This window comes from Mustela erminea, chromosome 5 (assembly GCF_009829155.1).
Source record: "Mustela erminea isolate mMusErm1 chromosome 5, mMusErm1.Pri, whole genome shotgun sequence".
Taxonomy (NCBI): domain Eukaryota; kingdom Metazoa; phylum Chordata; class Mammalia; order Carnivora; family Mustelidae; genus Mustela; species Mustela erminea.
In genome coordinates, this window is record NC_045618.1 from 27,711,715 (window position 1) to 27,736,317 (window position 24,603).

Below are 24,603 nucleotides of genomic sequence, written 5' to 3' on the forward strand. Positions count from 1 at the left end.
GATGGATGCAAAGAATCAGAGTCCACTAATGACAAAAACTTCCATATAGCAGGTGTCCCTGTGTGGGGAATTGGCCTAAGCAGAGAGACAAGTACCCCATGTGTAGGGGTGGCCCAGAGTGGGCAGTCACAGCCCGAGATGCATGAGGATTCATTCAGGGGAGAGGGCAAAGGCAATGGCCAGACACTGGTCACATGAGGCAGAGTAACTGAATCACTGCATTAGGGATAAAGAAACCCAAGATTCTCATCAAAAGAGATGGAAAGAAAGAAAACTAGAATGAACCCTGTGGTACAGAACTGGAACCTGTGGTCTTAGTGGGAATGTATGGTATTCAATATACATATATAGATACAAAAATAACATAGATATAAATTTGTATATTATTTACGTAAGTATTCCCTGGCTCTATCCACTCAGAATGCCTGGGAGCAGTGACATCCCAAAAGCAATGAGCCCATCCATCGACCTGATCTGTCTTCTAAAAACCATTCTCCTCTAAAGACACCACGACTCCTTGGGGAAATGGCCAACGCTAGGCTTGGGCCATGGGGAGTGAAGAAGATACTGTGTCTCATTGTGTCAGAAAGCAAGGAAGTATTCCATGAATGATGGGCACACACCAGCAAATAAAGCTAGCACAATAGGGCCAATCTGAGCATCAAAATTTGTAACAGTAACAGATTATATATATATCCCTTGAATAAATTAGGAAACCTGGCATCTCACATAGATGTAAATGAAAAAATAAACATCTGATGAGAATAAAATATTCAATGAGAAAAGGGATATTTAAATAGTTTCAAATACCGTCCCAAATACTCATTTGTTACAAAGGATACTCAGTGTGGAAAAGCCTGGCAGCTACCACCTTAATCTAGTGATTAAAGTTAACAACACTGGTAATGGGACCAAGAGAAATTGCACAACACCTGATGAACTGAGAATGAATTAAGAACAGAGCATGAATTAAGATCAAAGATGAGAAATTGAATCTACTGAGGAAATATCAGACAAACTCACATGAGGGATGTTCTACAATATAACAAGTCTACAATCTTCAAAGGTGTCACAGTTCAAAAAATCAGGAAGACTGAAGAAGTGTCAAAGAATAATGCTCATGGTCAACTGAAGATTGTCTCAGAGTAGAAGAGACATGAACATGTTTCAGCTAAATGTAACTTGTGTTGTATCATAAAAATGGGCATGAAGATCAGGTGTAGTAATAACCAGTGGGAATTTCCCAAATGTACATTTCCCAAATGTTGGGATTGTTCAGTAGTGTCCTGGTTTGTAGGAAGTAAACACTCAAATGTTCATAGTGATGGGCAGTACCCAACTCTCACATGGATCAAAAAAAGGTCTTTGTACTGCACTACAAACTGTTCTCAAAGTGTGTGATTTGCTTCAAAAATTTAAAGAATGAAAATGAAGTAATTAAAAAATGTGTTCTAAGTTCTTGATTAAGAACGAACAATGTCAGTCCACAATACACCATAAAAATTACTTATTCATATATGAAACTCCTCCATTAATGAAACGATTGAAGGGTACATGTTCATATAATTCACCAAAGGCTTTAAAAGGGAAAAATGGGGAAATGGCTGTTTTAATGAAAGATGGTACACTAGTTTTCTATCATTACCATAACAAATTACCACAACTTACTGGCTTAAACGGTTCTTTCAGTTCTGTGGGTCAGAAGTCCAACATGAATCTGACTAGGCTAATAGCAAGCTATCAGCAGGCTGCGTCCTTATTGGACACTCTAAGGGAGAGAACCCACTTCCTTGTTCATTCAGGCTGTTGGGACAATTAAGTTCTTTGGAGGACCAAGGTCTTACTTCCTATGGGCTGTCAGCTGTCACCTGTTCCTAGCTTCCAGTGCTCACCCACATTCCCTGGCCCCTTTCCTCCATCTTTGTAGCCAACAATGAGGATCAAGACCCTCTCACACTTTGAAAAATCTCTCCTGCCTCTTCTCTGTCACATCTTTGACTGACTCTTCTGCCTCCTTTTCTGCTGTGAAGGATCTGTGTAATTACACTAGCCCATCTAATAATCCAAAATAATTTTCATATTGTAATGTCAGCTGATCATCAACCTTAATTCCATCTGTACAGACCCTTTTGCCATTGTGCTGGGGTCCTCAAGACCACCTTCAGGTTTCCTCATTCACTGGGTAAACTCCCTGGGCTCAGCATACAGTCATACTCAGCTACAATCACAGTGAAAGGACACGAAGAAAAATCAGCAAAGGGAAAAGGCACATGGGGTAAAGTACAGATAAACCAGATACAAGCTTCCAATGATCCAATGCCAATGGAGTTACACAGGACAAGTTTAATTCCTCTAGCAATGAGCTGTGACAACACATGTAAAGTGCTGTCTACTAAGGAAGCTCATTAGAAATTTCGGTGAGCAGAGATTTCACTAGGGCTGTCACATGGACACTTCTGCCTGGCACATACCAAGGTTCTAGGAAACAGGTTTCAGCAGAGACCACATTGTGCTGTTTAGGCACAGCGAGGACTTTTGTCAATTAGGGAAGGGAAGGAGTCCCCCCAAAATTCAGGTTCTCAGAGGCCAGCTGAGGGCCACCTTGCAAGCAGCCCTTCCTAAGGACAGCAGTATCAGATGTGCTCTGTTAGCTCTTTTCTGCACAGCCATGAAATGTAACATATTCACAAGTGTTAATACCAGGGGCTGAAGATGACAAGAGCCAGAGTCCTGCTCACCAGAGAAATTCTCAGATATAATATAATTGCTCCCCGCCCGTTACGGCTGAATGTATTATTCCTGAGCAACCTCTTAGATTTCAAAGGCCTCTGTGTTGCAACATTGGGCCTCCCACCTACCATCCTCAGTGCAGCAAACACAGTGCAGGGAGCCAGTGGCAATAGCAATGACTTTCTTCCCCTGCAACCCTTGGACCTGCCGTGGTCTTCTAACATGGTCATCGGATCCATGGCCCAACCTGTGATAGTCACCTTTGCCCCTGTACAAAAGGAAATATAGAATTATGAGTGCCAAGGCCCTGTCGTTTACCACCTGCCCCACCCTCTTGGCTTAAGCATCATACTTCAGGACACAAATCACAGCCTGCGATAGAAGTTACATCTCAATCTATGAGATGTCAGTTAATATAACTTCACATTAGTAAACTAGTTTTGGTGATATTAAACAAACAGAATCTTACATACCAAGTATAAACAGCACCAGATTTGGTAAGGGCGACAGAAAACTGGGACCCACACTCTACTTTAACCACTCCAAGGCCTGTAAGAGAATCAATCTAGAAGGAAAAAAGATTCAATTAGACTGACTCAAGGTTATTGCTGACTGCTGCAACCACATAGAGACTGAACTAAATCTTCTAAGGAATTCTGAAAATCGTTACTCAGGTCAAATAAAGACCCACTAAAAATGGACATATCACAGTTCAAGGTCTGTGATCATTTTCCCCTAAAATCCACTCTCCCAATTCCATTTCTCTTTGCAGTGTGGTGATTCCATTCTCCAGAAAGCCTTGTACTTCTCCTCTGCCATCCAGCCCTCTCACACCCCATAGGCCTACAGGCAAGGAGCAATAAGCAATGGGGAAGAGGGTTGGCCAAGAGGACCAGAGCTCTGGCCTCCATCTATCTAGGTTTATTAAATTAAATATGACCTTGGTCAGCTAGTACTGGAACTCACCTCCATCCCTGGACACTTAGGTTCCAGGCCCTTCACAGCCAATACCCAGAGGTCTCACTACGGCTCACTAACCTAGTCATCACCCTTTCTCATCCAGCAAGCTATGCTCTTATTATCTGTGACTGTTTTCAGACTTAAGGTTCTCATATTTGATTTTAAATTTAATTAAAACAATCTATTCTCTTAGTTCTCCCCTCACCCTCATCTCTGTCACAATCACATCACTAATGACCTCCAACCCCCCAATGTCCAACATCCTAATCCCTGATGGTTCAAAGCCTGTGTCTAAGCTTTCCTAAGCATAATAAAGTCCATAACAGACAGTTTTCCCATAAATTTGGAAACCCTAAGTAAACTGTAACATGGTTAAAATACCATACAAGAGAAAAGGAACAAGAGATGATAAGACTGAGGAAGAAGCCCTGAGCTTCTAGTTTTCCAGCAGTGCCCAGCAGGGCACAGGGATGCCTCCAAGCACATCTCCACCAGGCTTTGGCTGTAGGTAGCATCAGCCAAAACTACTCTCTGCAATGATGTTAATGTGCTGTGTCCACAATGCCCAAATGGAAGCTACCAGACACATGGAGCTACTGAGCACATGAAATGTGGCCACTATGAAAGAAGAAGTGAATTGTAAATTTACCTACTCTTAACTGAGTTAAATTTAAACTTAAATAGCCAGGTGTGGCTAACAGCTACTGTACGGGGCAGCACAGCTGTGGGAAGAAAAGCTATGTAGCTCTAGCCTGGCTCTCATCCCATCTGAGGGGGCCTCTGGTAGAATGCTGCCTCCCAGGGCTGCCAGTGCACAGTGAGGGTCTCTATTCCACACACACAGTCCCAGATCCCTATCAAGATTAGACACCAAGCAGCAACAGTTTCTATTGTTCTTTCACAGCACACACACTCGCAAATCCACAGCAAAGCACCTCAGCTAAATGACCCGGTCGTGTTCACACACACTGCAGGCAGCACAGCAGTCAGCACATGATCTAAACACATCAATGAACTTCATCTCTGCCAACTGCCCATTCACAAGGGCAAGACAGTCTCACAAAGTTAAGAAATTGCTCAGAATCATGCAGGTCACATGGAGAAAAGCAATCTGACCCCCAATCCAGGCCTGTAGCCTCTTCTCTTAGGCCATCACAGGATGTCCATTTAACACAGGATGTCCTCTGGCTAAACCAGATGCAACCCTTTCAGCAAGCACTATTATATTCATAGCTATAGAACTCTGTAAATTGAAAAGACTATGAAGAATTTGTTACTCTTTTCCTCAAACAGGTCTACATACTACATAAAAACACAGGTCTCACAAAATTACATAAATTTCAGATAGCACTTAAGGTATCTCAATACCTTTGGGCCTTTCACTCACTTTTTACCCAATTATCCATTATATTTTCTGCAAAGAAGGTAAGATGTGCTGAGAGACACATAATGGGGGATGGGGCAGTGAGACTTGGTGCTCCTGAGAGGGTCCAGGGGGCTCTAAGAGCTCCAGAAAGACCTGATACCATCCCAAGATCTTTGGGAATGGTGCCTTTCTCTCACTGCGCAGACACAAATACCTTCATGGGTACTTTACAGCCATCACTGCCTCCTCGGCCAAGTTTGCCATAGTCCCCGTCCCCCCAGGACCAGACAGTATCATCATCAGTGAGGCAGAGGGTCTGGGCATCTCCACTGCCACAGGCAACGTCAACCACGCGGTGGCCCTGTAGCGCCTCCACCTTCAGAAAAAAGGAATCAAAGTTATCCGACTGTAGTAGAAAGGAAGTTTACCTAAGGAAAGATTTTATTTTTCTTAATTTTTAAAAAAAGATTTATTTATGATTGCCTGGGTGGCTCCGTCGGTTAAGCATCTGCCTTTGGCTCAGGTCATGATTCCAGGGTCCTGGGATTGAGCCCCACATCAGGCTCTCTGTTCCACAGGGAGCCTGCTTCTCCCTCTCCCTCTGCCCCTGCTTGTGTTCTCTGTCAAATAAGTATATAAAACCTTCCCCCCACCAAAAAAAGATTTACTTATTTGAATGAAAGAGACAGACGGAGAGAGCAGATGCCCACTCGAGAGTAGGCGATGGGGAGGGAGAGATAGAGAATCTAAGCAGACTTCCCACTGAGTGCAAAGTCTGATGCGGGGCTCAATTTTGCAACCCTGAGATCATGACCTGAACAAAAATCAAGAGGCAGTCACTTAATCCACTTAAACACTCAGGCATCCCAGGAAAGGCTTTAAAGTACTGTGATGCTCTTTCTGTCTGTGTGGAGGGCGGGGAGGGAAGCCTTTGCAAAGAAAGTGCAATTTTAATAATCTTGTAAGATGAGACAGAAACACCTTCATCTGAATGAACCAAATAAATCTAAACTATAGGAGGCAGGAATCAGTGTCCCCAATCAGCCAGTCCTACCACACCAAGAAGTCTTACTTACTGCTTCACCCAAAATACAGTGGGCCTTATAGCAGCCAAAGCATTCAGCTAGATGCCAAGTAATACTAATTTATGTTAATAAATACTATTATATATTTATTATATATATATATATAATAAAATATAAATAAAAGGTAGTATTTCAAATACTACCCTGTTTAAATGACTCACTGAATACAAAACCTGTTTGTATGTGCTTTGGTGAGTACTGTGAAGTGTATAAACTGGGCGATTCACAGACCTGTACCCCTAGGGATAAAAATATATTATGTTTATAAAAAAATATTTTTTTTTAAATGAAAAAAAAAAAAACCTGCTTGTAAATAATGAGTGTAAGGCCATCAATCTAAAATAAAAGAAACTAGAAGAGGAAATACTTTTGACTTTTAAAAATCACAATGGCATAGCTACCTCCCCCACCACCTTCAACAGTGAGGGTGTGAAGAGCCGCCCTAGACCTCTGAGCACCTTTTCAAGGTGCCTTCTCACCAGCTTTGGCTTTAACTGGTCCTCGCTGTCGCTGTGTCCCAGGCGGCCATACCGGCCTTTGCCCCATGTGTAGAGGTCCCCTGCTGCTGTGACGCAGGCACTGTGGGCTCCACCAGCAGCAACATCAACCACTTCAATTCCTCTCAGAGACTCAATGACTCGAGGGCGGTCACATGGACTGCAAATAAGGTCAACAAGGATAACTGTAATAGTTTTATTCTTAAATATTTTAAAAGTATTAAATATTAGACTTTTGGTTTGCTGTTCACTTATTTAATGTACACCTCTCAAATCAGTTAATTAAGAACAATCATTCAGACCTGAAGTCAAAACTTCATTATTTTCTAACTGTCTCCTTTTATACCAGCTACCCTAATGCCAGAGAGCAGAGACTTTCAATCGAAATGAGAAGCCAGGAGAGTAGTGCCCAATGCAGGCCAATCTGGCCCATGGCCTGTTTTTGAAAGGCCAATTAACAAGAATGAATTTTATATTTTTAAAGGGCTATTAAAAAACAAAAACAAAAACTGAAGCATATACAACAAAGACTGCATGTGGCTGGTCTAAAATATTTATTACTACCTGACTCTACCAAACCAAGTTGCCCACCCTTGCTATAAATCAACATTTCATTTAAGGAGTTTTATCATTTGAATGTTAACTAGCCTACAATGGGGCAAACACTGATAGCAAACTTATTTTCTTATTACTGAGTTTTGAAAGACCTTAGCCAGATGTATCATTACAAATAATGTTTTCTCAGTCTGTATGCAGCATGTCTTTTCAATCTATCTTTCGAAAGCCTGAAGTTTACATTTTTATGAAGTTCAATTTATCCTATTTTTCTTTACTGGATTATGTTTTTGGAGTTTTATCTAAAAATCCTTATCTGACCTAAGTCACAAAGGTTTTCTCTCATGTTTTCTTCTAGAAGATTTTGGATTTAGGTTTTACATTTATGATTACCAATCCTTTTGAGTTAAATCTGGATGTGGTGCAAGAAGTTCACTGCTGCTATATGGTAATCCAATTGTTCAAGACCATTTGTTGAAAAAGTTCTGTTCTCCAATAAAATGTCTGCACTTTTGTAAACTGTGCATTGGAAGTTATAAGAGAGAAATCAAGCTTCATTTTTCCAGTCATTATTCAGTATTTGTGATACATTTTTAGACTCTTGTGTTTCACTGGTACCTTTCTCTTTTTACAATACTATACTGTCTCGATTACCGTAGCTTTAAAATGAGGTTTGAAATAATGTCAGTCCTCCAACTTTGCTCCTTATTTTTAAAATTGTTTTGATTATTCTAGGCACTCTGAATTTCCATATGAATTTTACAATCAGTTTGTCAATTTTTACACACATTTTAATTGGGAAGGTAAAGCATGTAGGTTAATTGGAGGAAAACTGACAAAATAATATTGTCTTCTAATCCATGAACACAGAGTATACTCTCCTCCATAATTTTAGGTCTTTTAAAATTTCCCCCACCAGTATTTTACAGTTTTCTGCCTATAAATTCTCCACGGTTTTTTTTTTTTTGGTTTTTTTTTTTTTTACCTCCTCCCCCGACCAAGTCAAATTTGTCCCTTACTATTTCAATTCTGGGAGGAGGATAATATAAATGGTATTTTTAAAACTTTAATTTCTGATTACATTGTGTATGCATAGACACACAACTGCCTTTTACTTAGTGATCTATCCTGCAACCCTGCTAATCTCACTTATTAATTCTAGTAGCTTTTTTGTTGATAGCATGGATTTTCTCTATCAACAATTATACTACATGTAAATAGCTTTAATTCTCTTTCCAATCTGAATGCCTTTTTTATACTGCTATACTGCACGTGCTAATCTTGAAGTACAATACTGAATCTTGATAGTAGATGTCCTTGTCTTTTTCCTGAAATTGGAGGAGGTTCAGTCTGTCACTCTTAAGTATTGTATTAGCTCTATGTGTAACAGAGATGCTCTTCATCAAGTCACAGAAGTTCTCTTTTTTATTCCTAGATTAGTGAAAACTATTTGTCAGGAACTGATGAAGTCTGTCAAATGTTTTTCCTTCCTTCATCTACTAAGATGACCATATGTGGTTTTTCTTTATTACTGGATTCATTTTCCAATGTTAAAAGACAATTATGCAATTTCTGACATAAAACTCACTTGATCATGGTGGTGTATTATCCTTTTATATATTGTCAAATTTGATTTTCTAAAATCTTAAGAATTTTTATATCTACTTTCATGAAGGACATTGGTCTGTATTTCTCTATTAATGTCTAAGTCTAGTTTTGATGTAAGACTAAAGCTATCCACAAAGGAGAGTTGGGGAGAATGCCCTCCTCAATTTTCTAAAATAGTTTGTTAAGAATTGGTATTATCTGTTACTTATACATGTGGCAGAAACCATATCACCCGTTTATGGAGATTTATTTATGGCAAACTCATTTACTTAAATAGACACAAAGCTATCTGAGTCACCTATTGTTTCTTGAGTGAGCTTTAAAGAGTATGTGTCCTTTGAGGAATTTGTCCATCTCATCTAAAAAGCTGCATTTGTTGTCATAAAGATGTTCATTATATTTTTCAATAGCTATTCATTCTGCAGTGATTAAATGCCCTCATTCCTGATATTGCTACAATTTGTATAATCTTTTTTCTTGATCAGTCTAGAGGCAGGTTTTATACTGACTTTCTCAAAAAACTAACTTTTGTTTTCTTTGATTTTTCTCTATTGCTCTATTTTCTGTTTCATGGATTCTCACTCTGATCTTCCTTATTTCCTTTATTCTGCTTATTCTGGGTTGCATTTGTCCTTATTCTAGGTCTCAACATACAAACTGAAGTCATTAAAAAATATGTTTCTTTTATAAATTTTTTTAAAAAGGCATTTTATGCTATAAATCTCCTAAGTACTGCCTTTGCTGGATCACATACATTTTTATACTCTGTTTACATTTTCACTCAGGGATCGCTTCTCGGCCTTTTGGCTAAGATCAAGTGTACATTTTCACTCAGGTGAAAAATCTTTTTCCTTTCTTTCTTTCTTTCTTCTTTTTTTTTTTTTTAAAGATTCTGTTTATTTATTTGACAGAGAGAGAGCATCTGAGCAAGGGGAGTAGCAAGCAGGGGAGAGGGAGAAGCAGGCTCCCTGCAGAGCAGGGAGCCCAATGTAGGGCTTGATCTCAGAACCCTGGGATCATAATCTAAGCTGAAGGCAGACGCTTAACTCACTCAGCCACCCAGGAGCCCCATGGTCAAAATCATTTCTAATTTACTTCTGATTCCCTCTTTGGCCAGTTATTTCAAAAGGTTTTATTTACTTTCCAAATATTTGGAAGATTTCCCAGAGATTTTATTGTTATTGGTTTCTAATTAATTCCATTAGGGTCACAGAATATAATTTATATTACTTGAGTACTCTTGATGTGTATGATTTGGTTTTTTGGCCCAAATTATGGTCTATGTTGGTAGTTGTTACATATGCAGTTGAAAAGAAAGTGCTTTTGCTAAATTGAATGTTCTGTAAATGAGTATTTGATCAAGTTAGTTGACAAGAGTTGTCTTCTGACAGATTTTCTATTTACATGTTTTATTGCTTATTGAGAGAAGGGTATTAAAATCTCCAACTGTAACTGTGGATTTGTCTATTTTTACCTGCAACTCTGTCATTTTGTTTAATTTCATGTATTCAGAAGGTCTACCATTAATTGTGTCAACATTTAAGATATTATGTCCCCTCGATGACTGACCACTTCATCATTACTAATTGACCCTTTTTATCCCTCTCAATATTCTTTGCTGTGAAATCTACTTTGTATGATATTAATACAAGCATACCAGCTTTCTTTTGATTAGTGTTAATATGGTATATATTTTTCCATTTTTTTACTTATAATCTATTTATGTGTCTAATATTTAAAATTAGTTTTAAAATAGATTTAATCTTGCTTTTATATCCCTTCTGACAACCTCTGACTCTTAAATGAAGTGCCTAAACCATTTACATTTGATGTTACTGTTGATATATTTTTGCTTATATCACATCTTGCTATCTTTTTCCTACTTGTCTCCTTTGTTTACTCAATTTTTTTTCTTCTTATAGTATGTTTTACAATTTCACTTTAGCTTCTTGGTTGGTTTATCAAGTAAAGCTTTTTGTTGCATTATATTAATGTTTGTTTTAGGGTATGCAGAATACCTATTACAGTTTAATCTGGTCACATACTACATCATGTATAATATAAGAGCATCACAGTGGAATACTTCTATTTCCTACCCCCAAAGCCTCTGTGTTGATGTTGTCTTCCTCTTATTATTGCTATATATTTTACTTCTGTGTCTCAATTCATTTTTATTATATCCTTGAAATACTTAATTACCTTTTGAAAATATTTATATATTAAGGAAAAAGTCATGATATTAATTAACCCATGCAGCTATTTCCTCATTCATTTGTATAGAACCCTAATTCCATCTGATATAACTTTCCTTCTGTTTGAATAACTCCTTTAACATTTTTGTTGTGCAGGTCTGCAGGTGTTGAATTATCTCAGCTTTTGTTATGTCTGAATGAGTCTACTTCAATTTTATTCTTGAAAAAATATTTTCCTAGAGTAAACAAATTCTAGGTTGACAGTTATTTTTACTTTCAGTACCTCCACCATCTTCTAGCTTGCATTGTTTTCTGTAAGAAATTTGCTGTCATCCTTTGTCTTTTTTCTATATATGTAACATGTATTTTTCCCTCTAGCTACTTTTATGATTTTTTTCTCTTTATCAGCAGTCTTGAGCCTTGACCATGTGCCTTGGTAAGTTTCCTTCATGTTCCTTTTGCCTTAAGTTCTTTGACCTTCTTGAATCTTTGAGTTTATAGTTTTCATCAAATTTGCATATTTTTCGCTATTATTTTTCAAAATCCCCCCCCCCATCCTCCACTGGTGGCTCCAAACTATTCATAGAATAGGCCACTTAAGACTGTATATCCACAATTCACTGATGCTATGTTCATTTTATGTATGTGTATTTCATTTCTGTGTTTCAGTTTCTATTGTTAGGTCATCAAGTTCATCGATCTATTCGTCTGCAATGTTTAATCTACACTAAACATTGTATATACATATACATTAACCTGTATTAAACAGATTATACATTAATCTGTATTAAACATGTACTGTACTTTTCATTTCAGACATATTTCATATCATTAAGACTTTGGTTAAAGCATTTGGTTAAATATCTTTCAGTCTCTAAAATGTTCAAATTTTCCAAAAGTTTCTTAATAACATAGGATTGTGGTTAAAATACTGTTTTAACATTCTTATCCAGTAGTATCACTTATGTCATTTCTGGGTCAGTTTTAATCGACTGATTTTTCTCCTTATATGGGCTCTATTTTCCTGACTTTTTGTATCCCTGATAATTTTTATATAGCTTTGAGATATAACTGACATATAAAAATAAATAAATTCAAGGTGTATAATGTGATGATTTGATACATGTATACATTACAAAATGATTATTACAGTAAGTTTAGTTAACAAACCCATCACCTCACATAATAATATTTTTGTGCGGTGAGAACATTTAAGATCTACCCTCAGGGCGCCTGGGTGGCTCAGTCATTAAGCATCTGCCTTCGGCTCAGGTCACGATCCCAGGGTCCTGGGATGGAGTCCTGCATCAGGCTCCCTGCTTAGCGGGAGGTCTGCTTCTCCCTCTCCTGCTTCCCCTGCTTGTGTTCCCTCTTTCGCTGTATCTGTCTCTGTCAAATAAATAAAAATAAAATCTTTAAAAAAAAAAAATCTACTCTCTCTTAGCAACTTTCAAGGATACAATAAAATGTATTGTTATCTATAGTCACTATACTGTACGTTAAATCCCCATAACTTATTCACCTTATAACTGGAAGTTAGTACACTCTGTCAACATTTCCTCAATCTCCAACCTCGAGCCTTGGGTAACTCCCAACCTACTCTATTTCAATGAGTTTAGCTTTTTTAGATTTCACATATAAGAGAGATCTTAGCGTTTTCTCTTTCTCTGACTCATTTCACTTAAGATAATGTCTTCAAGGTTCATCCAAGTTATCACAAATACCAAGATTTCCTTTTCTATGGCTGAATAATACACATACACACACACATACACACTCCACACACAACCCCACATTTTCTTTATTCATTCATCTGCTGATGAACACTTAGGTTGTTTCCATGTCTTGGCTATTATAAACAATGCCACACTGAACATGAGAGTGCAGATCCTTTCAAGACAATGATTTTGTTTCCTTCAGATATATATCCAAAAGAGGGATTGCTGGATCATATGGTAGTTTTATTTTTTTACTTTTTTCTATGTTTTTCTATAGTTGCTGCACCAATTTATATTCCCACCAACATTGTACAAAGTTTACCTTTTCTCCACGTCCTCACCAGCACTTCCTATTTCGTGCCTTCTTGATAATAGCCATTCTAACAAGTGTGAGGTAATATCTGATTGTGGTTTTGATTTGCATTTCCCTGATGATTAGTGATGTTTAGAAACTTTTCATGTACCTATGAGTACATCTGTATGTATTCTTCGGGGAAAAAATGTCTATTCGGGTCTTTTCCCATTTGTTAATCATGTGGTTTGGTTTTTTTGGTTTTTTTTCTATTGAGTTATATGAATTCCTTACACATTTTCTACATTAATCCCTGACTGGTTATATGGTTTGCAAATATTTCCTCTTATTCTACAGGCTGCTTTTCATTTTGTCAATTGTTTCTTTTGCTGTTTGACGCAGTCCTACTTGTTTATTTTTGGTTTTGGTGCTTGCACTATGAGTGTCATATTCAAAAAGTCACTGCAAACACCAATGTCAAGGAGCTTTTCCCTGTTTTCTTCTAGAAATTTTACAGCTTCAGGTCTTACACTTACATTTAAGTTTTTATTCCACTTTGAGTTAATTTTTGTAAGTGATGTACATGAGGGACCCAATTTCATTCTTTTGCATCTGAACACCCAATTTTCCCAACATTATTTCTTGAAGACACACATGCCTGATAATTTCTGATTGGATGTAGAACACTGTAAAGTTTATCTTGCTGAATGCTTGATATGTTTGTATTCATAAAGATACTCTTGAGCATGGTTCCTTGTAAATAGTATAATCTTTTCATGTCTTGCTTTTAAGCTTTATTGGCAGGATCAGAGCAACACAGTCTATGTTTAATTTTTTCCCCCACTTTTGTGCACATTCTTAATCCTCTAACCAATGCCCTGGGAATTACGAGGTTTTGGGAACAAGGTCTATCATCTGCCCTCTATAAGCTCTGTGGACCATTCTGTCTAATCCTTTTAGGTCGTTTTTCCACTGGCCTCTCAGTTATTCTCCTCATACACATGACTGTCAGCATTCACCTCTGCAGATCACCGTACGTAATTTTACTTCCTCTTATCCAGTATCTTTAGAGCTGCAGTGTCTGGTGCTTTAAGTTATTTGTATATGAAGGTCCTTGTTACTCCCAACTGGGCTGTTAGTTCCCATTAATTTCTAAAACCTAGAGGGTTTGTTTGCTTGCTTTGTTTAAAAAATACTGTCATTTGTGTGTCCCATTCCATTTCCTCTGTATTTACAGCTTTAGTATCACATATGGTACCAAAGTGCCAACTGTGATTCAGTGAATTACTCAGGATCAGAGGAAGGGGAGAAGGACAAAGAGAAACTCAACATACTCAGTACTTAAAAATCAGAAATTCAGAATTGATTTTCTCCTCAACTAGGAAGGTCACGTAGGCAACCCCACACATTGGAACAAGAACTTATTTCTGCCAAATGAGTCATTAACATTTAACTTGAGTAGATACTATAAATGCTGTTCTGAAAAACAAAGTGCCAATATATTACACAAAAATTAAAATAAGAAAAGAAAAGCATAACATCAAAAATGATGTTTTCACATAATACCTTCTGTTGCCATGCCCCAACTTCCCATCTTCTGCCTCACCCCAAGAGTAAACTTCTCCTTCTGAAGAGAGGGCAAGACAGTGTTTTCCTCCTGAGTTCACAGCTACTTTTTTAATAAACACATGCTGAATAGATTCAAGTAACGTTGGGGTAGATACCGACTCTGTCCCTCCAATTCCTAGTCTGCCACCTGCACCATATCCAGTGGCATAAAGCTAAGAAAAGAAAAATATAATTATCAGGTTTTTAATCCAAATTTATCCCTATATTTTAGTAATTAACAAGCTCAATCAGTGTCACAGACATTTTTATCACAGAGAAGTGAAATTAAAAATTAAAAACTACAAGAATATTTAACATTTTTTGTGTTTTATCAAAACTCTAAAAATGAAAGAAATAGTTATGACTATTAGAAATCTCAAATTCACAAGAATATATTCTGAAAAGAAGATCCTAACACTGGAACAAATCCCTAATAATAACACTCACAGAAAATCTTAAATATATTTAATATTTCAGCAAAACAGCATTAAATCATACAGTAGAATACACTATTTTTCTTTCACCTTCAGTGGGTAATTATTTGAGGACACAAGGTTTATCATTAATTTTTTTTAAATCAGACTGCCTTTTTCAAATGCATATCAAACATCCCTCCTATAGAAACTTTAATGTTTCATACTGTTTCAAATGCATTGCTGCACTGACACAAGAGTAAGGAAACCTCAAGGACTAAAACGGGGAATGAAATCAAGAACTCTGGTTGATAGATGAGCCCAGCCAATGTCCCCTTAAAGGTTTTGAGAATCTTCAGCATACTGGATGTCAGGGGAAAAGTGCCAAAGCCTAAAAGGAGACTGTAGAAAGGTGAGGCTCCAGTGGGCCAACAGCAAACAAGAACTAAGAGAACAACAAAGCAAGTTGCTTTTCTCAATCTTAGCACTGAATTAGACAGGGGAAAATCTCTCCTAAGAATTCATAATGACAAAAGCTGGTCATTAGGTTGGTTTTCAGCCCGAATTTATGTTACATTTGGTCTAAATTCCTTAGATAAAGAATTTAATTTATTATGTCTTAGACTGGTAGTACATTAGGGGTTATAAATTCTCTTTTGATGAGTAATTTTAAACTGAGCCTTAAAGAATTTCTAAATAAAATATTCTAAGGAAAATGGTCAGTTCATAGTTGAAAGAAGACACCATGTGGGAGTCAGCAAAAACAACAGTCTAATACTACATTTAAAGAAACGAAAGCTGGAAGGTATCCCCAAGGAATAAGAAAGTACAAAATTACCCAAAGCAGGACTTCCAGGACTTAAAAAGACAATAACTGAAATTTAAAAAAAAAAAAAAAAAACCCAGATATATTTAACAGCAGATCATATAAACAGGTGGTGAAGAGATTACAGAACTAGAAGATGGGTCTGAAGATATTCTCTAGCATAAAGCGCAGAAACAAAGAAAAGAAGAAACATGAAACAAGGTGTTAGAGACAGAACTCATAGTTTCAGGTAGAGATCACACAGTGAATATAAGAGAAGCAACACTGGGAGGTAAGAAAGTCTAGGAATTTACCAGAGTTACTGAAAAATCACTTTTCAAGAGTCAGAAACCCTCCCTCTTCCATTCCTTATCACCTGGCAAAAACAAAGTAAAACAAAAAAGATGCAAAAAAATAAAAATATATCATAGCAAAATTATAGATCACTGACGAAAGATATTAAAAGCAGCAACATTACCTTCATTTGGGTAAAAATCAGTCTGACTGTTGACATCTCATTAGCAACAATGAAGGCCAAAAAACCAGAAAAATTAAGCTTTTAACAGGCTGACTGAAAGTAAGTCAACTGAAAATGTTATACTCTAGAACAGGGGTTGGCAAATTATGGCCCATGAGCCAAATCAGGCCCTACCATCTACTTTCATAAATAAAGTTTTATAGGAACAGAGCCACATACATTCATTTACATACTGTTCACAGCCTGCTTTCATAGTTTCAACAGAGACGATATGACCCATGTAGCCAAAAATACTACCATGACCTTTCCAGAAAATTGTAATCCTTACTTTAAAGAAGAACAAAATACATATTCAAGTAAAGAAAAACAATCTGAGGATTAACCAACAAGAGAATCTCACTAAAAATTGAAAATACATGCTTAAAGTAGAAGAAAAATGATTAAAAGACGTAAGGTCTGAGACATAAGAAACAATGAGACAAAGATTTGTACAACATTGGGTAAATCTGGGGAAAAAAATACTTGGGTCTATATATAAAAACAACTAAAATAATAATACCTATCATTCCCTAAAGGGTTTGCAACAAAACACAGGATAACAAAAGATCAGTATTTGTATTATTTGGAAGGAGGATAGAAATACTAACTCACTTCAGATTTTAAATATACAAGTTAAAATAACCAGGAAACAACTAAAGGACAAAGAATTTTCCAGAGAAGAGAAGAAGGAGGATATACTTCAACCTTTTTAATGAGACCAGCACAATCTTGACACTCTTGGCAGGCAGCTTCTGATGTGGTTCCCAAGGGTCCCTGATTTCCACCCCGTGTAATCTCTTCTCCCTGAACATGGGCTACACCTAGCGACTCAATTTTAATGAACAGACTATGGCAACAGGGATGGACTGTCACTTTTGGATTAGGTCACACAGACTGTGACTTGGTCTTGTTATCATGCTCTCTTGCCCCATCCCCCTTCCTTGCTCTAATTAAGCCAGTGGCCAAGTGTGAGGTGGCAAAGAACTGAGGGCAGCCTCGACCAACAGCTCATGCCAAATCCTCGGTACAGCCTTGAGGCAACTGCAGCCTGCTGAGAGATCCTGGGAGGGAGGACCGAGCTAAACCACCTCCAGAGTCCTGACTCAGAGAAATTACAAGATAATAAATGTGTATTTAAATTAATTGTTGTAAGTTAAACACATAATAGAGTATCAGAACCAGACAAGAAGTGTTTAAGACAGGAACATTGTAATGACTGAATTCATGATCTTGGAGCTCCCCAAAATCCCAAAATATTCACAAATCCCAAAAAAGTTAAACCTATCTTGACCAAGCTGGGTTTCCTCAGAGAATGGAAGAGGGTTTAATATAAGGAAACCAATTAATGTGGCGCCTGGGTGGCTCAACTGTTAACCATCTACTTTCAGCTCAGGTCATGATCCCAGGATGTTGGGATTGAGCCCCGCATCAGGCTCCCTTCTCAGCAGTAAGCCTGCTTCTCCCTCTCCCCCTCACCCTGCTTGGTTCCCTCTCTCGCTGTGTGTGTCTCTCTCTCTCTGTCAAATAAATAAATAAATAAAATCTTTAAAAAAAAGAAAGAAAGAAAACCAATTAATTCAATTCACTATATTAATCCACTAAAAGAGAAAACAAATATAAACAGTTTTTTAAATGCAGAAGGCAAAAGAAATATTCTCAATCTCATAAATAGCATCTACCAAAACCTCATAGTAAGTGGGTGGAATATTCAGAGTTTGCTTTGCTGCCTGGATTAAGAACAAGCCCATGACCACCAACCCTGCTCAATATTATACCATAACTCTTATCCAGAGCAATGAGCTTCCTTTCCTCCACACCAAAGGAAAAAAATAAAAGAGAAGTGAACTGAGAAGGAACAAAATCCATTTATAGATGACTTTAAAGAAGATACAAGAAATACACAATGGAAAGAAAAGAGTAGAATAAAGTCACCAGACATAAAGCCAATAAATAAATATCAACCATTTCATCATACTAAAAGCAATTAATTTTTTTAAAAGAACATTACAATAGCAAACAAAAAATGAATACTTTAAGGTATTACTGATATGCAAATAGTATACTTTTTTATGTAGCCTGTATTTCAAAAACTATAAAGTTATAAAACACATTTATAAAACACACACAGAAATATTTAGAATAATAACCACTTCCAGCACAACATAAATACTATTAACCTTGAGATAATGTTTCAATATAGAATCCTTACACATACTGTGGACCCAACAATGCACTCTAGCCATAGCTGTCTCTTAGTTTTAATGTCATGACACAGAAAATGTACCCTTACCTTTCCATCAGCTGTCACTGCAAAGAGAGTCTGTTCTCCTCCAATTAACTGTACAGGTCTGAGAGTTGCAAGGGCTTCACATGGAGTGGGAACTTTAACTTTTGCACCTTCAATGCCCCCAAGCTGTCCCCTATGATTATGCCCCCATCCATAAATTGTTCCACTGCCACCAGCAGAAAGAATCCAGTCATCTGGTCGCCTACAACAAACATTAAGTGAACAACTGACATGGTAAAGAACTGCACATAAAACATCTTTCTCCAGTACATATTATTCTTGGTTCTGATATAATAACCTGTTCATCCACTGCACAAGTTGCTCATCTTGCTCTCTTTTAAAAATGTCATGGCTCTCATGGAGAACATCCATGGGTTCGCTGTCTGCCATTAACTCACGAATCTTCTTAGCCACCTAGACAATATTATTATGAGATTATCAAACACTCATCTCTCAAAAATAAAACAAATAATATTAAGAACACAGAAGTAATCCCCATCCAACAATCTGAGAGAATAGCAACATCAAAATTGTGATTTTATAGTTAATAAGCAAAACCAATACGATTATATCAAGTCTAAGATATTTGAAAATACCTATTATATCCTTATAATGCCATTATATCTTTAATTAACTAAAAATAAACTTTAACTGAAATTCACAGTGACTGTTTATTCAGTTTCACCTGTGTGCTTTTTTCTTTACGGTACACCTTTGTAAGAGAATGTTGCTGTGTCTCATAAATATCGGCATCTTTTTATACCACAGCTGAAAAAGAAAGTTTTTACATTCCAGAAGTGATTTCAAAATAACATGCAATACCTCATCAAGAAAAAGACGTGGCAATGGTGTTCTTTTGTCCAGGGCCACAGCAACACGGGAGGCCATGCAGTACCTTCGGAACCAAGCCCACTTGTGTGTCTCAGCACAGCAGGGGAGAGTGTCTAGTTCCAGGTCACAAGCAAGAGCTACCAGTACCTGAAGCAACCAAAAATTAATAACACAAGGAAGCTAAAAAATGTAGCTAATACTCTTATTTAACCAATACTGCGTACTAAACACAGACATCATTATAGGATTTCTGTGAATCCTCATTCAGGAGCTCCTTATTCCAAGAGACTGCTATGTACCAACCAAATATTTCACCATCACCAGTGACGTGGATTATTCCTACCCAGCCCCTAGTGATGCACCTGACACATAGGAGCTCAGATCTGACAACTGACAATACTTGCTGCCTAAGTCAAGCATCTTATCAAGTATACTAATACTTACTTAAAGTATTAAGGGCTTAGGTTACATAGTCATTTCTGGACATTTTTCATACCCAACTTCAGCAATACCTACATCTGTCCCCAATGAGGCCTAAAATGCAATGTACTACACATGACCACTCTCAGTGGCTCTCCTTATCACTTTAAAACAAGTCATGCATTACCTTAAAGAACGGGCTGTGGAGCAGCTGCTTGCCACCTCTTACAATAGGATCTTCATATTCAAACTGCCTTTGCAAAGCTTCTGGAAGGCCTTTTACCAAAGCAGCAAGGGCACTACCTGTAAAACTCTAAGAAAACAACAAAATTATATGCTAGTAATCCAAAATGTAGGGAAGATAATAAGCATTTTGTTTCTATACGTCCAATATTTTGTTATGTTGGTACTATTTCCCCTAAAAAAATATGTATTGATATTTTTCAAATAGGTTTGATGAGCACTAAAATTAAAAACAAAGAACCCTTTTTAATGAGACCAGCAACCCTTTTTAATGAGACCAGGTGAAAATTCACCTCAGAATGCTTGGTCTTGATTTCAGTATAGCCACTTGCAGGGAACCAGTCCCCTTCTGGCCTTAAAGCCCCATCTCCTAAGATGGTTAAGATCAAGCATCCTTTCAACAATAACTATCTCATACAGCAAAAACAAGGCGATGCTGTGGGCCAGACTTTTTGCAAAGTCTAACAGACATAATCCTATGCTCATAGCCACTGACACATCTGTTTCTAAAAATCACAAGCCAATCTGCACTGAGTATATGGAACAACATAAAGGAGTCTAGAAGGGACAAAGGCGGCCTTATTCCTATGTAGAATTTCTCAACTCTTCTCAGTGACTTAGAAGCTTAAACTAATTAAACAATATTTTATTCCCAAAGGTCAAATATCTAGAAACTTTAATTTAACGTTCCATACCAAAGCTCTTGCTTCCCCATCATTATCTCCAAGTAGCCTGTTTATGTTGATTGACTGTCCAAATTCAGTTGTAAGCAGCTTCCTCAGTCTTTGGAGGGCCCACATTCTGTGACTGGCAGCTAAAATGAGCAGACAGAAAATATCAGAAGCTTGACCATTTTTCCCACCAAGTACAACAGATGTGATAATAAAGGTGCTATTTACCTAAGGCACTCAGCTGTGCACAGGCTGCCAGCGATGCCGCAAGACGAGGGACAATGCTTCTGTTTGAAGTGAGATTGAGTCGGAAGTCTAACAGACATGTCACCAAGTCCATGGATGGACAGGAGAGGACGCAGCGATCAGAAAGGAGGTCTTTAGGGCCTGGGAAATGAGCACTGTAAATGTCCCTGTGTTGAAAAGGAAGAGGGCTATCCCACAAAAAGACCTACACAAATCTGACCCAGTGGGCCTTGTCTACACGGATGCTGTGATTAGAGGGTACTATGTACCCATGGTACTGCCACTGTCTGTGTCACATAACTACACTCTGTACATTAACATTTTATCTGAAAATCAAACAGATTAAGAAGTGCAAGCAGTGGAGTGCCTCATGGCTCAGTCAGTTAACTGTCTTCAGCTCAGGTCATGATCCCAAGCCGGGGATCGAGCCCCGTGTTGGGCTCTCTGCTCAGCAGGGAGTCTGCTTGTACCTCTCCCTCTGCCCCAGCCCCCACTTTTGCTCTCTTTCTCTCTCAACTAAACAAATAAAATCGAAAAAGAAGGAAGAAGGAAGGAGAAGAAGTGGTAGTAGCAGTAGTAGCAGCAACAGCAGTGGTGGTGGTGGTACTGCAACAGCAGTAACTCCTTCCCCATTAGGTGATGGACTGCTAACACCCCAACAACTGGACAGCTCAGGTGGCTCTTTGGAGTTCTGATCATCACTGCAGTGGGACCTTGGGCAGGGCAGGCTCCCAACACATTAGGAGAAGGCAGACTACAAAGCACTAAATGAAAATGGTTTGTATGTCCACCTTGCTTGAGTCATTAGGACCTGGATGCTGCCAGGCCCCCAACTTACCTGCAGCTGGCATGATGGGATAGACTGTGAAGCGCCAGCCCCACCCATTCACAGACCCATCACTGATGAACTTCCACTTCAACTCATCCCCTGGGATGCGCAGCTCACTGGACCAGTCAGACCATTCTCGGCCTAGCAGAGAAAAGCATGCCGTGGGGTTGGGTCCTATCACGTGATCAACACAAACTTCTTTAGATAAAAAGCAAAATCATCTACATTATATTTGAAGAACAGCTGGCTCCTCCAACCCAAGTTCTCCCAAATTTGAGTTCACACTACTCGTAGTGAATAACATTTAATACATACTGTCTTTCCATACACACTATACCAATTACTAGGGAAACTGAGGACAAGTAGGCAATGCCCTGATGGAAACGCTCATATATAACTACAACACAGTGTGAGAGGACAGCACAGTCACCCAGCACACACATCAGGTCAAGGGCTTACAGGGAGGTTTCCAGGGCAAGGTCTTATATGATGGCAGTTACCCAGGAAACAGGATAAAAAGCCCCAGCTTTCCCTGCAGAGGGTGCAATTTTACAAAAACCTGAGCCCAGCCCTCACTGAATCAATGATCAACTCAGTCCCTTTAGGTAGCTTCCTCATACATCAACCTTTACCTTGCATAAGCCTGGTACTCCCACGTCTTACAGCACCATCTCTATCTGGGTGAAACTGGGCTTACCAGACTGCCCGTGTCCCAAGGACCCAACTGTAATCCCCCCCATCACTGGTGAGGTGCACAAACCACTCATGTAATTATCTTACTGAACATGCTAGAAAGATGCAGATAAAACCTACTAAATTTTGCAGCAATATAGCTTATTGTCCCTTCCTTAAGTGCCACATAAGAATGAAGCAGTAGTGTTCTGTTTAGTAAGTTAACAGTTCTGTTTTATGAAGGCAAGCAGACAGCATCCTGCTCAACCCTCCTTCACACCTGACCGCACGGAGACAATCCTGTTGACACCGTCCATGACTGTGAGAGGGTCGTGGCGCCTCTCTGTAGAGCACTGCCGGTCAAACTCCACCCTCAGTCCTTCTGCTCCTGGAGGTCAAGTGAGCACAAAACACACAATGATTACTCCCAACTGATATACCACAGACAAGGCCATAAGCCACAACACACCACACAGAAACGGTGAGACTAAAATGATGTTTAACAGCTAATGAAAAGCAGAAAGCAGAAAGAACTGACCTCAAAGACAAGAGCCTAAGACTAACTGCCCCATTGCCCTCACCTTGTCTCACACAGAAAACTTCAACTGTGATGGAAAGGTCAAGAAGAAGCTTCCACTTGGCTAATTCATTTTGTGCTCTCACTTCTGGGCAAACTTTCATTGCCAGACCAAGCTTTATTATTCCTCCCACCCCGCACAGTCACACATTTAAAATGCCACTTGAAATATTCATCAAACATTTAGCATTTGATTTATAGTCTTCTTTGGGACAAATTAGCTTACAAAATAATTAATGAAAGGCAAGACATAGGTTATGGTGGAAAGAAGAGGTTAGCGAATCCTTCTTTGAAAGCAGCTACAAAAACAAGCAAAATTATAAAAGATGATGATACCAGGGCTCTGAAAATAAAGTAAAGGCAAACAACATTTCCAAACTAGGAACAGAAAGAAATTTCCTCAAGCTAATAAGGGCATCTATGAAAAATCTACAGTTAATGGACATAACACTGACAGACTAAACGTATTCACCTTATTGGAACAAGGAAAGGATTTCCACTCTCATCCTTAGTATGCAACTGATTCTAGACAGTCTCTGCTCTAGTGTAAGGAACAGATGATGTCTGTTAAATGTCACAGGGTGTTAACTGTTATGAAGAAGGAAGGGTGTGAAATGAGATTGGGGAAAGGCTGTTTCAGCATATGGTGGTTAAACCGGAAAGGATTCTCTAAACAAGCGGGATATGGCCGTTAAGTATTGCCTAGAGGAAGAATATTTCAGGCAGATGGCAGATACAAAGTGAGACAAAGAGTCTAAATCTGGAATATACTTCAGGACTGGTAAAGAAGACGATGTGGAGGGGCCTGGAGAGAGAGACAAAGGAGTGAGGAAGCAATACATTGAAGAGGTGACCAGAGCTCATACAGTTATACAGAACGTGGTCAGAAGTTCAGTTCTTATTTTCAAGTTATAGTTATAGGGGCATATTGGTGGGTTTTAAGCAGAGGACCAGTAGGTTCTGACTGGTTCACAAGGTGGTTTTAAAAGAGTATCTCTGGATGTCCTGTAGGGAGATGATTCTGGGGGACACAGGAGGTTATGTGCTAGTATAGTATGTGGTGCTAGTGTAATACACTGGGTAAGACCAGCTGGCTGGACCCAGAATGGCCAGGAGTTAGAGAGAAATGACTGAGTTAGTAATATATTTTAAAAGTAGAAATGACAGGTACTTCCAGGAAAGATGGCAAAGTAGGAGGACCCTAAACTCACTTCACCCCACAGATACAACTAGATAACTACATACAGTAGATACAACTAGATAACACTCACATCAGAGCAAACAACCCAGAAAAGGACCCAAAGACTGGCTGAACAAACATCACAACTAAAATCTGTCAAGGGATTCACAAAATAAAAAGATGTAAAATCTGACACTATATACCTAAACCATTGGGGGAGAGAAGAGTAAAGAATGGGTTCAAACTTAAGCAACCATCAACTTGACATAGACTGCTATATGCAGAAGATGTTATATATAAA

General features: G+C 38.4%; 1 protein-coding gene across 10 annotated transcripts in view; it reads right to left on the bottom strand.

Moving 5' to 3' along the window:
• Positions 1-24,603, bottom strand: part of HERC2 (HECT and RLD domain containing E3 ubiquitin protein ligase 2) — a 235,516-nt gene that overhangs the window by 14,626 nt on the left and 196,287 nt on the right. For 8 of the 10 annotated variants that reach the window (XM_032342316.1, XM_032342318.1, XM_032342315.1 and 5 more), the window contains 13 exons: positions 22,826-22,933; positions 21,883-22,014; positions 21,027-21,185; positions 20,823-20,941; positions 20,072-20,197; positions 19,456-19,611; positions 18,932-19,047; positions 18,637-18,835; positions 14,570-14,784; positions 6,621-6,798; positions 5,271-5,432; positions 3,204-3,295; positions 2,859-2,998 (listed from right to left, as the gene is read on the bottom strand). In XM_032342316.1, the coding sequence (XP_032198207.1) occupies positions 2,859-2,998; positions 3,204-3,295; positions 5,271-5,432; positions 6,621-6,798; positions 14,570-14,784; positions 18,637-18,835; positions 18,932-19,047; positions 19,456-19,611; positions 20,072-20,197; positions 20,823-20,941; positions 21,027-21,185; positions 21,883-22,014; positions 22,826-22,933 (1,902 nt within the window). Of the gene's footprint in view, positions 1-2,125; positions 2,219-2,858; positions 2,999-3,203; positions 3,296-5,270; positions 5,433-6,620; positions 6,799-14,569; positions 14,785-18,636; positions 18,836-18,931; positions 19,048-19,455; positions 19,612-20,071; positions 20,198-20,822; positions 20,942-21,026; positions 21,186-21,882; positions 22,015-22,825; positions 22,934-24,603 lie in introns of all 10 variants that reach the window. The other 2 variants (XM_032342323.1, XR_004285631.1) reach the window with 2 other exon arrangements.